At 43.8% G+C, this 15,591-nt stretch overlaps 1 protein-coding gene across 1 annotated transcript in view; it reads right to left on the bottom strand.

Moving 5' to 3' along the window:
- nbas (NBAS subunit of NRZ tethering complex) overlaps window positions 1–15,591 on the bottom strand; it is a 140,243-nt gene that overhangs the window by 121,718 nt on the left and 2,934 nt on the right. The window contains exons 4-14 of the mRNA XM_078289855.1: window positions 15,174–15,251; window positions 14,408–14,455; window positions 12,682–12,725; window positions 9,349–9,482; window positions 7,341–7,474; window positions 5,374–5,472; window positions 3,166–3,304; window positions 2,991–3,056; window positions 2,708–2,836; window positions 2,146–2,209; window positions 1,363–1,556 (exon numbers count right to left, since the gene is read on the bottom strand). Of these exons, the coding sequence (XP_078145981.1) occupies window positions 1,363–1,556; window positions 2,146–2,209; window positions 2,708–2,836; window positions 2,991–3,056; window positions 3,166–3,304; window positions 5,374–5,472; window positions 7,341–7,474; window positions 9,349–9,482; window positions 12,682–12,725; window positions 14,408–14,455; window positions 15,174–15,251 (1,129 nt within the window). The remainder of the gene's footprint in view (window positions 1–1,362; window positions 1,557–2,145; window positions 2,210–2,707; window positions 2,837–2,990; window positions 3,057–3,165; window positions 3,305–5,373; window positions 5,473–7,340; window positions 7,475–9,348; window positions 9,483–12,681; window positions 12,726–14,407; window positions 14,456–15,173; window positions 15,252–15,591) is intronic.

Raw genomic sequence — 15,591 nt, forward strand, 5'->3', positions numbered from 1 at the left:
AGTTGGGAAAAATATCTCCCCATTTTTCTCCTGCACTCAGCAAGTCCTCATATTTAGTATTGATGCTCACTAGAGAAAACTGCTGGCCCCTCTTGTAAGGCTCCGCTCCCAGCCAGGGGTTATGAAACATTTAGCACCTGTAAAACATTAAGCGCCTTAATCAATGAGGAGCTGAGGCAGCCTCCATAGTGCTGTACTACAACACTACCCAACTCATCACACACACAAGATATTCCACAGTGCACATTTAGTAATCACTATAAATGCACAACAGTCATTCTTCCCCATCGGACACACAATCACACAATCTTCACACACAGCCCCATCTACACAATCACACACACACATCCTCATCTGTGCACACAGCTACATACACACTCATCCCCCCAGTGCTCTACTCCATGTTGAGGGAGGCTGATGAAACCTTTCCCAAAAGTTGGCAGCTGGTAAAGAAAACCTTACCTCTCTCTCTCTCTCTCTCTCTCTCTCTCTCTCTCTCTCTCTCTCTCTCTCTCTCTCTCTCTCTCTCTCTCTCTCTCTCTCTCTCTCTCTCTCTCTCTCTCTCTCTCTCTCTCTCTCTCTCTCTCTCTCTCTCTCTCTCTCTCTCTCTCTCTCTCTCTCTCTCTCTCTCTCTCTCTCACTATCACGTCTCTTTTACACAGTGAAATCAGATAAAAATAAATAAAGAAAAGCAAAGGATGGAAATAAAAGAGGAGGGTGATGAGATATCAGGCTCTTTATGGGGGGATAAAGAAGAAGGGATAAATATTTCATCATCACACGCTTCTTGCTATTATCCCTGCTAGGCGATGGTAGAAAGAGCGTACACACACACACTTTTACAGCAGTAAAAAGTGTGCGCACGCACACACAGACACACACACAAGCCTAAATTCACATACAAGATACACTAACACAACGCTACTGAACTGAACAACGCTACATAGTCACATGGGAGTCTGGGTTAGGATTTCTTTTTGTCAGACAAAATGTCCTTTTAGATTTCAGTTATCTGTACAAATTATTAGAATTCAAGCCACATCTATCGCTAATGAATGAACAGCATGAACTCAGGCTCTTTTGTCTTCATAGGAGACCCATTTCGCATCAGAAAAACAGTACTCAAAATACAGTTTTTCATTCAATCATTAATAAGTAAACAAAAAGTAAATTAGATGTGATATACAATTTTATAGCCCTGGATGCAAAGATCAATAATCTATGAAAAACAAATAGTATTAGCATAAAAGATGCTTACATTAGTCTCACACCTATAAACTCTCTCTCTCTTCAACAGTTACCTAACACACACACACACACACACACACACACACACACACACACCACTGTCTCGGTATTTACCTCCAGGCTGAGGAAGCCCCCATCGTGCGCGGCGGTGACGCGCGGCGAGGGTTCGAACCATTCGCAGGACTTGCCCAAAAGGTTGCGGAGCGTCCTGACGGAGGAGACGGTGAGGGAGCCGGAGCAGCGAGCCAGGATCAGCACACTGTCACTCCACCAGCTCACATCCACCAGCGGGTAGTACTGCTCCTTGTCTGGGGCAGGGCAGGGCAGGGCAGGGCAGGGCAGGGCAGGGCAGGGCAGGGCAGGGCAAGACATACCGACAGCATGATATAGGTGTATCAATACCAGGGGAGGCTGGTCCATAGAGGATTGAAAGGATAATCCTCCCCATTTTAATTTACTTCTTCTTGTTTATTCTTGAGAACAGTAGACTTAATAGCCACACTTTTTTGGGCCATAACAGTCACACTGATAGACACACACATGCACACACACAAAGGCATGTGAATACGCTTGTCATGTATGACATAAACACACATGCAGACTACCACATACACAAAACATTGACCACAGCAGAGACATTAAGCTGGCTGACATCAACTAGGAGCTTCAGACTGTCAAAAGAGAAAATACAGGCACACAGACAGGCACACACACACACACACAGGGAGGTGGTGAAGGAAAAACTATGTCTGCTAGCCTTGGCATATGTGGCTTTATGTCTTAATATCTATATAATTCGGTGAATAAGACATGTCAAAGATCATTAAATGGTGTCCAATGTGCACTGCTTGTGTCAGCAACGGAGTCGGCTGTCTTTAGCCCTTCAGGCCAAACTACCTTTTATTTTCTTCCTTCTCTCCAGCGAAGTCTTCCACTCCGGGTTGATCTCCTCAAATCCTGGCTGCAGGCAGGACCGACGGATGGAGGGACAGGATGGAGGATGGAGGAAGAAAGAGGGAAGGGAGGAGGAAAGAGATTAATCTGCTAACCCTGTTTACACTTGCCGCACACACACACACACATAAACACTGCTTGTTCAGACCAGTGCTGAATCAGAACATACACACACACCACACAAATCAGCAAAACCGTCCGTAAATACAAGCTCTCCCTAAGCCCTAAACTGTCTAATGGGAGCACATACACACAAGCACTCACTCTCTCTCTCTCTCTCTCACACACCCACACACACATGCACACACACGCTTGGGCCAGAGAGAGATTACATTAATACAGTCAGTCAAGCATCTAATGTACAAAATATTACTAGCACACACACTAGAATGCACACAGGTTTATTTTGCATTTGCAAATTAATGCACGCACGCACGGACACACTCTCTCTCACACACACACACACACACACACACACACACATACACAAACACAAGCGGTGTACCTGTTGTTCTTGGCTCCACGTAGCCCTCTGTTTGAGGGAGGGGACGCTCCAGAGAGACAGACGGCCAGAAAAGTGGATGACGGCCAGCAGGGAGCCGTCAGGACTCAGACTCATTCGGAATACACCATCCTGGACAACACAAGCGCGCATACACACAGAAGACACGGACACACACACACACACAAAATAATTAAAATGAAGAGAATGCTGGCCAGTTCCTCCCCATTAAACATTAAATGCACAACAGAGAGACAGAGAGAGAGAGAGAGGAGGGCTACGCTACCTGCTCATCTCCTTGTCTGGAAAAGAACCTGAAGCTGGGGATCCTGAAGAAACCTCTCTTCTGAGTCTAACAGACAGAGACAGCCGATGACAACAGTGTGAGTGTGTGTGTTACATATTGCATATATCGCTCGTGCACGCGCGTGCGTGTGTACGTGTGTGTGTGCTCTCCTCACCGCGTTGACGTCGTCCTCGTAGCTGGTGACCTGCTTGTAGTGAGGCGAGCCAGACAGAGCCCTCCAGGCCGTGATCCCGCAGCGAGAGGCCTTGGACGTGCTGTCATCCCCCGACTCACAGCCCCCCACCAGCAGCAACCTCGGAAAACAAGCACACACACTCACGGTCACCACCTCCATCATTGTGGCCCTATAGATCAATTGGCACTGCGTAACTTTGGGCACAAGGGCAGCAGGGTAAGGTAGCGAATAGGGAGGCCGTCCGTCGTGTCAGCAAGCCTCCGCCCTGCTGAAGTGCCCTCGAGCAACACACTGAATCCCTGCCAGCTCCAGGGACACTGCCCCTGCGCTCCGACCTGGACAGAGAATTTCCTACGGAGATCCATAAAGTGTCATATTAAATCGCTAATTATCAAAGGTAAAAAGTGTGGCTGGAATCAGTGGCTAACCATAATCAAGACACACAACACTTTAATGACCACAGTGATCTGTGGGTCTCCTTACACAGTGGAACAGAACAGATACAACAACAGCAAGGCAATCAGAGGGGAGGTGTGGGTGAAGCAGTGCAGTCTGGCTCAACACTGCCCCCTGCTGCATGCAACATGGATAGATAGTAGGAGCTAAGAGCTGAGGATTCGGATGGACAGTGATATGGAGTCAATCGGTATGTTAACATAGTAGGCCAGATATCAATATCAATATCAGAAGTATGTATCTGTGTGACATGATGCCACAGTTTCATTGAAATAGCTGTCAGGCTACATCTAATATCCCTGATACACATCTGCGTGTTCTCCACATATTTCTGTACAGAAACCACCTCCATCTGTAATTCTGATCATGTGAATAGATTGCAGTGCATTAGCTGCACATCTGGACACATTTCTGAGTATTTGTTCTCCCATCTGCACACCTGACAATGTCAATAGCCACCAATACACACTTGGACATCTGCTTCAATTTGTAAATATATCAGTGAAGACGCTGTATCTTTATTTATCTCATGTTTTTTTTCTCATGTTCATCTGTTGTAATTATTTGTTTTAGTATCTCCAGTACTCTCTATTTGTCTTATTCTTATCTATATTCGATCCTGTGCTGCTGCGATGACCCAATTTTCCCACAGGGGTCATTAAAGTTTCATCTAATCTATTAGATGAAACTAGCTGGCAAACGTTTGACATTAGCTGCCAAACCATTAAGCTGCCAAACGCAGCTGCATTGGCCAGGCTTGGTCTGGTCTGTGCAGACTGAGGAGCCTTGGTGAATACAGCCAGTAAGGTCAGTGGTGTGAGCCAGACATAACTCACTGAAACCTCTGAGAGGCACGTGGCGAGGAAGGCCAAGGTCATTCTCGACTGCCCCGGTCAACCCCTGCAGAGTTGATGCTCTGTGGTGTTGCATTAGAGCGCCTTACTCAAAGAACTCATTCGGTCCCATTGCAGTCAGATTGCTTAACTTGCACATGAAATGATGTAGTGTGTTATGCCTATGCAAGAATGCCTGCATAAGTAGGCTACCTCGTATTTTATACTGATGAGCGAACTTGCTCTCTATAAAGCTATTGGCTCCTTTTCTGGTCTTATCAACTGAAGTTTGCATGGTGTATGTTTTACTGTGTTTTTATATTACATGTTCTTGTCATTATTATGCATATTTACTGTAAACCCTGTGTGCAAAGCAAATGTCTTTATGTGACAATAACGTTTGCACTGATCTGGACTGCATTCAATTTATATTCAGTTTTAGCATGGTGGACAGTATTATACATATGTGCAGTAGCATTTTGATACCATGGTAAGAGCATATTCATATTGCCTTTAGGTGCAAAATGATGAAAATGGTTGAAATCGCTCAATTACTTTCAATCATTCAAATTGCCATAACTGAGTTGTACATGGCATCACGTGGTATCATCAGCAGTGGGCTTAGGGATGGTAATGGATTCGAAGGCTTTATAAGGATGTGGGCGTCTGAATATAAATATGAGAGAAACACTCATGGTGAAACTAACAAAACTACACTGTAAAAACTGTGGAGCCTACCAGGAAAATAATGTCTCTGGGTGTTGGGTAAATGCTACAGACATTAGGCTGCCAGTAACAGCTTAAAAACTAAGTGTTTGCGCAATGTTCCTCGTCTTATTTTATCTATAAAGTACCCCAGGTTGATGAGGTGCTGGATTTTTGGTAGGAATTAACTTACCGGTGGCCAGGGTGATATATAGCCAAGGTGATGCCGTGGGAGTAGTGGGCGGAGAAACTGAAGCTGTGGTTCTCCTGGAAGCTCTGATTGGTTCCCACGCTGAGAGAAGGAGGGGAAAGTCACATGACAGACAGGTTAACTGCAAGACATACACATACATACACAAACAGTCAAAAAATGTGCTGACTGGAGAGGCTGTGATACAACTGGTGTCTTATTGGGAAACAGGAAAGGGCAATAAATCTCAACAGGAATTCAAATGAGACAAACAGTAAAACATAAGATCTAATTTGAGTGGGCAACTTAAATTAGATTGGCATTAGAGGAGGTGTCATGTAATTAGTGCAGCAGTGTTGGGATATGTCACTGGGGCAATGTAAACTGCAGAGAGAAAGAGAGAGAGGAGAGAGAGAGAGAGAGAGAGAAAGAAAGAGGGAGAAAGACAGGGATACACATACAGAGTGTATGCTTGCAAGATTCCCAGAGTTCCACTTCCCGGACTTTTTGGTGTTCATGCCACAGTAAAGCCACATACACGTACACACATGCACACAGAGAGAGAGAGAGAGAGAGAGAGAGAGAGAGAGAGAGAGAGAGAGAGAGAGAGAGAGAGAGAGAGAGAGAGAGAGAGAGAGAGAGAGAGAGAGAGGACTTAGTGTCAAGGCTCAGCTATAATTCTGAAACTGTAATTCAAAGTGAATGAGCGACGATATTGAAATGTGGATGCAGTCATGTGAAGAAGAAGAGTGTGTGTGAGCTCCATATTGAAAATGAAGCTTTAAAAACAAGCCAGCACTTTGAGAGTAAATCTGGTGCAAATGCCTCCCACATCTTAATTACCTCCTTACACACATGCACGCATGCACACACACACAAACACACACACACACACAGAGCTCTCGGTGGCTTCAAAGGCAGCTATTGCCATTTATCTGTCTACAACAGGAAAATAAATCAGCAGTTTCCTCCATTCTCGGCAAACATCACTCTGTATGCAGAATTCAGTTATGTGAAGTCTTGGAGTGTAGGACATTGTCTGATCGATATTCTACACACACTCACGATCTCACCCTGTGTCTTGGAGTGTCAGCGCACCAAGGCTTGGTGTGATTGCAGCAATCATACGGAATGAAATAGGAAACCTCAGAAATAATGTCATATTAAATAATGCCAAATTAAAAAAGGGAAGAGAATCATCCTTGTAGATATGTGTGGGCATCCATGAGTAATGCACACACACACGCACACACACACACACACGCACGCACACAATCAGATGTCATTAATCAAATACTCTAAACTTGTCTGTGTTTGAATAAGGATTAGCAAGCGGAGGCTTTGGTAATTGAACAAAGGTGTCACTCACCTCAAGGTTTACAAAGACAAGCATGCACAATCAAGTGCTCTCACGCACGCACACGCCCACACAAGCCTTCACAATGTTGTTAGCCAAACAAATCATAGCACAATGAGGTTGTACTGTACCGAGGGGGTTAGACTACAAGCACTCAAATCAGATTTTAATGAAGTAGCACAGAAAAAAAAAAGGTCCTGGGTATCCAAGTGAGCTGCCTACCTGAAAAACTCTCCAGAATCACAATGCTGATCAACAATTATTTGTTTTTCAATTGTGCTGACTTGCGTTCCGGGCAGTTTTCAAGAGTGACCGCTACTTGTTTTTTTACCTGCACCCTTAACAAAAAGGCTTCTATATAGTACTAGAAAACAGTTACTTAGGCTTGTACCATAGCAAAAACCTTTATGGTGTTTTTAAAGAGCCCTTTAAGAACATGTGAAATACTCCAAATCAGCAGGATTAAATTAACTTTTTAAGAACCACTCTGGGTCCTTTACTCTGATTTTACTCTGTTTATTATTTTACCAAATCAAAAGGTGCTTTGAGATATAGATGCACTGCCCAGACCAAATATGTATCTCAATCAAGCAGTTTGGCTGAAGTCCCTCACCTGACTAGGTAGCTCTTGAGCCCGCCCCCATAGGTGATGACGAGCAGCTCGGCCGACCACTGAGCGCTGGCTGTGCACTCCAGGAAGATTAGGCCTGCCACTGCATAGCTGAAATCCCCTGGAAAACTCACCACCTGGATAAAGATAAAGAGAGAGAGAGAGAGTGACAGAGAGAGAGAGAGACATGTGAAAGAAAAGAGAGAGAGGGCAAAAGTAACTGATGCGATTGGTAGCACAGATCAAAGACATAAAGAAATATTACTATCTATTTATCTGAGTATCTATTTGTCCCTCACCAAGTTCTTACAATGGCAAACAGCAGAGATACATCATGCCAGTAGCGTTTGTTAAAAAGAACATAAAATAGACAGGAAAAAGTTTAAGACAAAGAAAGTAAATAAGATGGGAGAGGGAAGACAGAACAAAAGATAAGAGAGACACAGAGAGCAAGAGAGAGAGAAAGAAAGTGAAGGGGGTGGACGGGGTTGGGCAAATTTTAATTTTTCATCCGAAGATGTTTTATTTTTCTGTCAACTTGACTTTTTTGATCAGCTCCTCCAGAAATAGTAGCAAGTCACTGGTGTCTGCACTTAACAGTGACAAACAAGAGAAACAGTAAAGCAGAGGGAGGGGGAGCGAGGGTGTGCGTGTGTGTGTGTGTGTGTGTGTGTGTGTGTGTGTGTGTGTGTATGTGTGCATGTGTGGGTGCATAACAAAGTGGTGTGGCACCACAGAAATGAAGATCACAGGCATCGGAGGAGGAGTGTAGCGGGGGAGAAGGATGAGTGTCTGCACTCATCGGCTCTGACAAGGCGGATGGAGCGATAGAAGGAGTGATAGACAGATGGGAATGGAAGAATGATAAGATGGGGCGCAGAGAGTGCATGAAAGTGAGGGGTGGAAGATGGCAGATGGACTTGAAATTGCAGCGGGGGGAGTTACTGAGAGAGACAGAGACGCGAGGATGAGAGAAATGAGAGATGAGGGAGAGAGAGAGAGGAGGACCGAGGGAGGAGGGCAGAACAGCAGGCATGTGAAAAATTAAAGAGAAGGGGCGATGAAGACAGAGACACAAAAAGGAACGGGACAATGTGAGAAAAGCAGGGGAGAAGAAAGACAGATGAGCGGGAGAAACAAAAGCAATAGACAATGAATGAGATAGCAGAAGTGACAGATGAACGGAGCAAGGCGGGTGTCTGACAAGGATAGGTTCTCTCCAAGGGCGACAGCTCAAAGTGCCCAGTAAATGTGTCTAAGCTTAGGCAGCGGAGCAAGGCCCAACCCCCTCTCTGGAGCCCAGATTATGGAGGTCGGAATACTCATTACTCTATCAGTGTAAAGTTACAAATACAGGCCAAATCCACTGCAGTTCCTAATATCCTTTTACCCATTACCCCACCATCGTAAAGTTATGAACACAAGTCAAATCTGCTGTAGCATAATGTGTTTTTGCCCATTACCCCGTCACAGTAAAGTTATGAATACAGGCTAAATCTACTGCAGTGTAATATCTTTTTCTCTGGATAAGTAACTGAGAAGTTCTTTCTCTGCATTTTCAGAACATAAAATCAGGCTTTTACTCACTTAAATAAAAATCAAATGATGGCAGAGGGTCATGGCCCGAAGTGTACTTTTCAATTATAAATCAAGGAAACAACAGGGGCGAAGTTTATATATCTATAGTCTCGATGTTTTATATCAGTGAATATCAATCAATATCAATATCAATGAATTCAAGTTAGTTGTAAAATATCATAACACTATATTTCCATATATTCTCGCTGAGAATATATGGAAATATGGAGAAAATACAGACACTGAAACCTGGAGAAGCCAAATGACTGCTATAATACGTTACGCCAAATGAATTAGTATTCATATCGATTTGTACAAAGGACAAAAAAAAAAAGAAGTCAGAAAGTCAGACACAAAACTAGCTGGAAGGAGAAGGACTGCGGAGTGTGTCTGTGTGTGTGTGTGTCTGTGGTGTAAGCGTTGGCATGGTTACCGGTGGGATGACAAAGAGTTCGCTGCCCATCAGGTCAAAGAGGCGGACGGTGCCAGTGCTGTCGGCGTAGGCCAGCAGGGTGCAGTCATGGCTCCATGCCACCCTGCGCCACTGGGGGCTGGGGTCCTTTGGCACTGCAACGGGCAATAACAATGTGTGTAATAGAAAACACAGAGGCATGAAGGCTCACACAAACAGCACACACACACACAGGGAATGAGGCAGAGAGAGTGAGAGGGAGAGAGAGAGAGAGAAATGCAGGGAGCCAGAGATTCCTTATTAAACCAGATGAGAAAAGTCTCTGTGAATAATCCCTAGTGTTCTCTGGTGTGCCTATGATGAATAAGGATGGGAGAAGAAGGATAAAGCTAATGCCATACATCAACACAGTCTGTCTAAGGACCTATCCAATTCATCTATGGATGATAGCCAGAGTAATACATCTCAATAATTGTCTCTCAAACGCACACACACATACACATTCATACCCACACACACACACACACACACGGTAAGAGAGGGAGAAAGGTGGGGTGAGCGAGTGAGAGAGAGCTAGAGAAAGAGAGAGAAAGAAAGAGAAGGAGATCGGAGATCATAAATTCTACTTTTATTGAAGTGTGGGCTACTGTTTTAGCCATCTGCTGGCTCAGCAGTGCTGTGAGTGTAACCATATCGCTGTGATAAAGCATGTCTCTGCCTGCTGGCACTTTCTCAAGGATTCGCTGTCATATTTCCCTCTGAGAGAAGAGCTGGGGCGGTGCGGCCGGCCCCTGATCCCACCTCTGTTTTGAATTCCTGATCATCATATGAGACGTTAAGATCTGAGGTGCTCAGCTGACTCTAAGCATGGGAGTTAAATGTATAGCATAAAAATGAAAAAGTATTTGCTTTTAATATAAACGTGCAAACAGAGCTGAAAAGAAAATTACAAAAAATCTAAAATGTAACTTCTGCATGAGGTTTTCGTGGACATATTTTACTTGAAACAATTTCCAGCATAGACTTGAATTTCTGCATTTGGCAAATGACAAAAAACATAATACGCCACCACGGGTGCTGTGTGCGCTAAGCAATAAAGTTAGGAAAGGGAAGTTATGTTTTTGTTGATATCACATAACAGTGCTATTGGCGTTTATTGTATTGAATTTCTTGGCTGAGAAATGCCGTTGCAACCCCTGGTGGGCAATACTGCAAACAAATGGAGGCGTCGGATATTGTCTGACTAGAATTTTAAATGAAGAACATAGAAAAGAAGTGGGAGGCGAGACAGAGAGAATGAGGGAAAGAGAGACAGAGAGAGAGAGAGAGAGAGAGAGAGAGAACGAATCAGACACCCACTGAGAGAAATAATAGCTCCCCAAATTTTAAGGCCTAACTATCAGAAAGCACCTCAGGAAGTAGGCAATTTAGCACACCTTTGAGACTCTCGGCGGAGGAGGGGCAGACAAGAACATGGAACCATTAAGGGAGCCGAAGATACTGAGCACCTCTTCTGTTCCCTGATCTTCTCTTCTTGTTTTGCCTCACACTTCCAATGGCTCTCGTTTGCTCAGTCCTTCCATTTCTCTTTCAGTCTTACTCTCCAACTTCCTCCCTTCCTAGCCTCTTTCCCTCTCCCTCTCTCCCATAATGAATTGTATATGTTGTTTTGCGGCTGAGAGGGCTCCATTTCCACATAGATGGCTTTTTTGGGGGGCTGGAAAATTGGATGCTACTGTCCTGGCTTTTTTTTTTTTTTTTATCCAGCTGCTGGCGGGGGCGGGAGTGGGGGAGAATTACACCCGAAGACCCAATAGAAGCCTTCTATCTAAAGCCTAGCAGATGCATTTATCAGAACTCAACACTTATGAATTATGTACGGGGGTGGGAGACGACAACGCAGCAACAGGAGCAGAGATGGAGAGAGTTGGGAGAGAGAGAGAGAGAGAGAGAGAGAGATACACAAGTGTGGGTGCACGCCACACACATTCACACACACAGACACACACACACACACAAAGCACAAGCACATACGCATGCCCGCACGCTCCTCCATTAAAAGCAAATGCCATTAAAGGCAGGATCACAGCAAAATCCATTAGGACAAATCTCCGTGAAATGAAATGAAGTAAAAGTAAAATGAAAAGGAGAGATGAAATGGAATGAAAAAGAGGAGGGAGGCCGGGGTTTACACGGGCCCAGGGGCTACCGTTATCCACACTATGAACCATTAGAAACAACGGGCCACAATGAAGACTGGCCGGAGCGGAACGAATATAAGGAGAGAGAGCGGGCATGAAGAGAGGGGCGGGAAGCAGAAAGAGAGAGTGAGAAAAATAGATAAAAGAGAAAGAAAGAAAGAGAGAAGGAGGAGGGCAAGAGGTGGAGATAGAGATAATTGACAAAACCCACAGGAGTATTCACTCTGCGCTTGCTATTGAACACTTAGTTAGCAACTTAGTTTGCTTTTGTGGTGTCTTTGGTGCGGTGCACGTGTGCGGGCAAAAAAAAGTAAATTTTTTTTAAGTCATCCAGTACAGCCGCTTCCATCAAGAAGAAACCACATGTGAAAGAGTATTTTTCAAACACCTGTATGAGCGTTAATCAACTCAATTCCGTATGTGTGCGCTCCATCTGAACTTGCAGAAAGTTTAGGCCTTGGCTGGGTTAGATAGAGCAATTAAAAGCAACAGCAGGCCATTTCCATAGCTTATCAAACGATCAGGGCGATTTATTTTTATCAGGCAGTGAGACGCTGTGTTTAATGGCTGGCAGTGTAGGGGATGAGGGTGATTATCTATGCTGCTGTTCGCAGACTCTCTCACACATTCCAATTAACCACTATAGTCGATATTACTCTGAGAGACAAAATCAAAGCAGACGCACACAAACACAGGCAAGTGTGCACGGACACACTCACACACACACAACTATAAATTGAGACTACAGATTAATAAACACTATCAGAGATGATGCAAACAGTCTATGGATTTAAGATGTGCAGAAACAGTCAAATGAGGGCTCTTCAAAGGCAAGTCCTCAACACTCTTTATATTACGTCTATATTGAGATAATAAACAGGGGGTAATACTGTCACACGCCACTTTTTTGGAGTCACTTAAAATCACAGCATGCACGCGCGCACACACACACACATACAAAACTCTCTGAGATCAACTTAAAGTAAGACAGACATACCACACAAACAAAGGGATGCAAGCACACATACGCACACACGCACACACACTACACTATACTCTACTACAGTAAACTGCATAAAGCAAGCGGTGTTCATTGAGTTGAGCTATGGTTATTCAGCTGTCATTTACAGTGAACTATGTGAGTGGGTCTTACCCTGGCACTTCCCAATGACTGAGCCAAAGTCATCTCTCGCAGACCTGGGGAGGAAACACACACACACACACACACACACACAGCGTGAGAGAGGGAGAGTGAGGGAGTAAGAGCAAGAAAGCAGAAAATGTGGCATTACAGTGATCAACAAGGACATAAAATACACACCCAAGGGTGCAACCACACAAACACGCTCTCTCTCTCTCTCACACACACACTCTCAATCTTTCTCACACACACACACATGCACCCAGGCCTATTTGACATATTATGATGTAGGTTATAACAGCCACTGATAGCCTGTCAACTAAATTAGCTCAATGGATCAAGCAGCCTGGGCCTTGAGAGTACAGGCAGTGTTTCAGAGACTCCACAGCTCAGTAGATAAGGCCGTGAGCTGACTTTACACCCACTCACACTAACCACTGACATCAAGCAGGGCAGTAAAACACTCAGTGATTAAACAGCAGTACTGTGAATGAAGGAAACAAGAGAAATCCACAATATTGTATTGCTCTCAATTAGGACAGGTTGACCACGACAGAGTCCTCAATGTACTGAGCTTTCAAAGAACCAGCTCGGTCATACACAGCATGGTGTTAATATGGTAAAAATCAATAGCATATTCACAGTAGCGTATTCACAGCAGGTGGTGGTAATACTTTAATATAGGCTCTGTGAATTAAAATATCATAAGGCTTTGCATATTGTTCATGACAAAGAATTACCGTTACACAACCTTAGATGTGTTTTTGCAGTATACATGTCAGTACAGAACTGTAGCATCTGTCGGTGGATGCAAAATACATCAACAGTCTTCCGAATGAAGTGGGCTGAAGCTTCACAGAGTCTCTGGGGAGCAGAAAGTCTGCGGCATCTATACACCAGGTGCGTTGCTATTGATTTTGATTTCAATTTTGCTCCATTTAATTCATTACATTCTTACATTTTGTCATTAGAGCAAATTGCTGACTGGATACTATTTTTCTGTGTAAGGGGAAAATTGGATAAGGGTTTGAAAATAATTGCAACAACTAAAAATGCTGTTTGCAAAATATGACTGAGTGAGTACACACATGCTCATGCATGTGCTCGGACACGACCACGGACACACACACACACACACACACACACACACAAATTAATACCTTAATCTGCTGTTTCGGAATGCATGAACCAAACCTGGGTCAAACTGCATTTTCAAATAACTCATTCGCATTCATTTTAACCTGCTTGGACAACCAGATAAGTACAACAGAAAGTGTACAAAGTGTACAAATTGACTTTCAAATATTTTCCTGTGATTGTCTTTCTGTCACTGATTATATTACATTGTATTGCATTGTATTGTATCTGTGTGTAAAACCCCACCCATCAGTCCAAACATTAAAAAAAAGTTATTTTACTCAGGTCTGATGTGAGTCCACAAACATTTGCACTGATTGCATGTGGACAGACACACACGCATGCATACACACACACACACACACACACACACACACACATACTTTCAGTTATGCCCACCTTATCCAAGCCCACAAACACATCCTCCCTCCATCCTCATTCTCCAGATACAAGCTGAGACTGCAGCTCTTTTTAATGGAGATGTGATAAATCACCCCATTAATTAACAGTCTCTCTCTCTCTCTATCACACACACACACACACACACACACACACACACACACAGAGTGCATCAAACAGTGGGATAGAGTTCAATAATTACCTAATCTCCACACACTGGTCCTGAACCACTGCCAACAATTTGCCATTACTGTGGAGAGAAAGAGAGAGCAGGAATGAAAGAGAGAAGGAAATGAATGAGAGAGAAGGAGGGAGTGCAGAAGGAGAGAGGGGCGATGGTGAAAAAGTGGGAAACAAAATATGAACAATAAAAAATGAAGGGAGGAGATGAAATGAAGACCATGCAGGACAATTGAGGAAGAAAAGACATATGGTGGTGACAACGAAGAAAAAAAAAGTGTGTGAGTGCGTGTGTGTAGGGGGGGTGAAAGAGAGGAGAGAGGGATAGAGAGATAAAGAATGGAGTGAGAGCCCAGGTTGGATGGGTTTAAGGAGAGAAGGAACAATAACGATTGGGAGCATTAAAGAGGTCAAAGATAATTTCGGAGGGAATGAAATGAGGGAGAAAGATTTAAAGGCAGATAGAGCCTAAATGGAAGGATCAAGCACGTCAAACTAATGGACAATCCGCAGCATCAACTGGCCGTGCTTAACACTGTCTTACATGGTTGAATCGATAGCCAATTAAAAACTGCCTTTCTGCTTGGTTTGTTTGTAGTAATGAGTACAATTAAATGATTGGTTGAGGGGATTCGCTAAGGGAAAGGGAACCAGGGAAGGGGAAGGCTTAGAACCTGTCAGCAACAAAGTAGCCGACATTCAGGCATTGATCACAGCGCGTGTGTGTGTGTGTGTGTGTGTGTGTGTGTGTGTGTGTGTGTGTGTGTGTGTGTGTGTGTGTATCGTACCTTGCTAGCACCAGCTGCCAGTTGATCTGCTTGTTTGCCAGGCGGACAAGACTAGGGGGCAGAGAGGAGCTGGAGGGGCTGCGGTTCACAAAATCAAACACAAAACACAATCAGACAATGAACACATTAACAACCGAGACCAATGACTGCCAGACAGAGCTGTAAGAGTTCTGTGATTTGCATTAATTATTATTCTGATTTGTTTTCAATTTCAATTTCAATTTCAGATTAGTTACAGTATCGCTTTTTAGACATGACTGGATAGTTTCAGATTACTTTGTATTTTGTCAAAGATGTTTTGTTTTCATTTTTAGTTTAATTTGTAGTGATTTGACCATCATTCTCCAGTAAATTTCATGCTGGGACATTTGTAATTTTACACAATGTTTAAGAATGATCTAAGGATATTCATACTACA

This window comes from Centroberyx gerrardi, chromosome 18, assembly GCF_048128805.1.
Source record: "Centroberyx gerrardi isolate f3 chromosome 18, fCenGer3.hap1.cur.20231027, whole genome shotgun sequence".
In the NCBI taxonomy this organism is placed as follows: Eukaryota; Metazoa; Chordata; class Actinopteri; order Beryciformes; family Berycidae; genus Centroberyx; species Centroberyx gerrardi.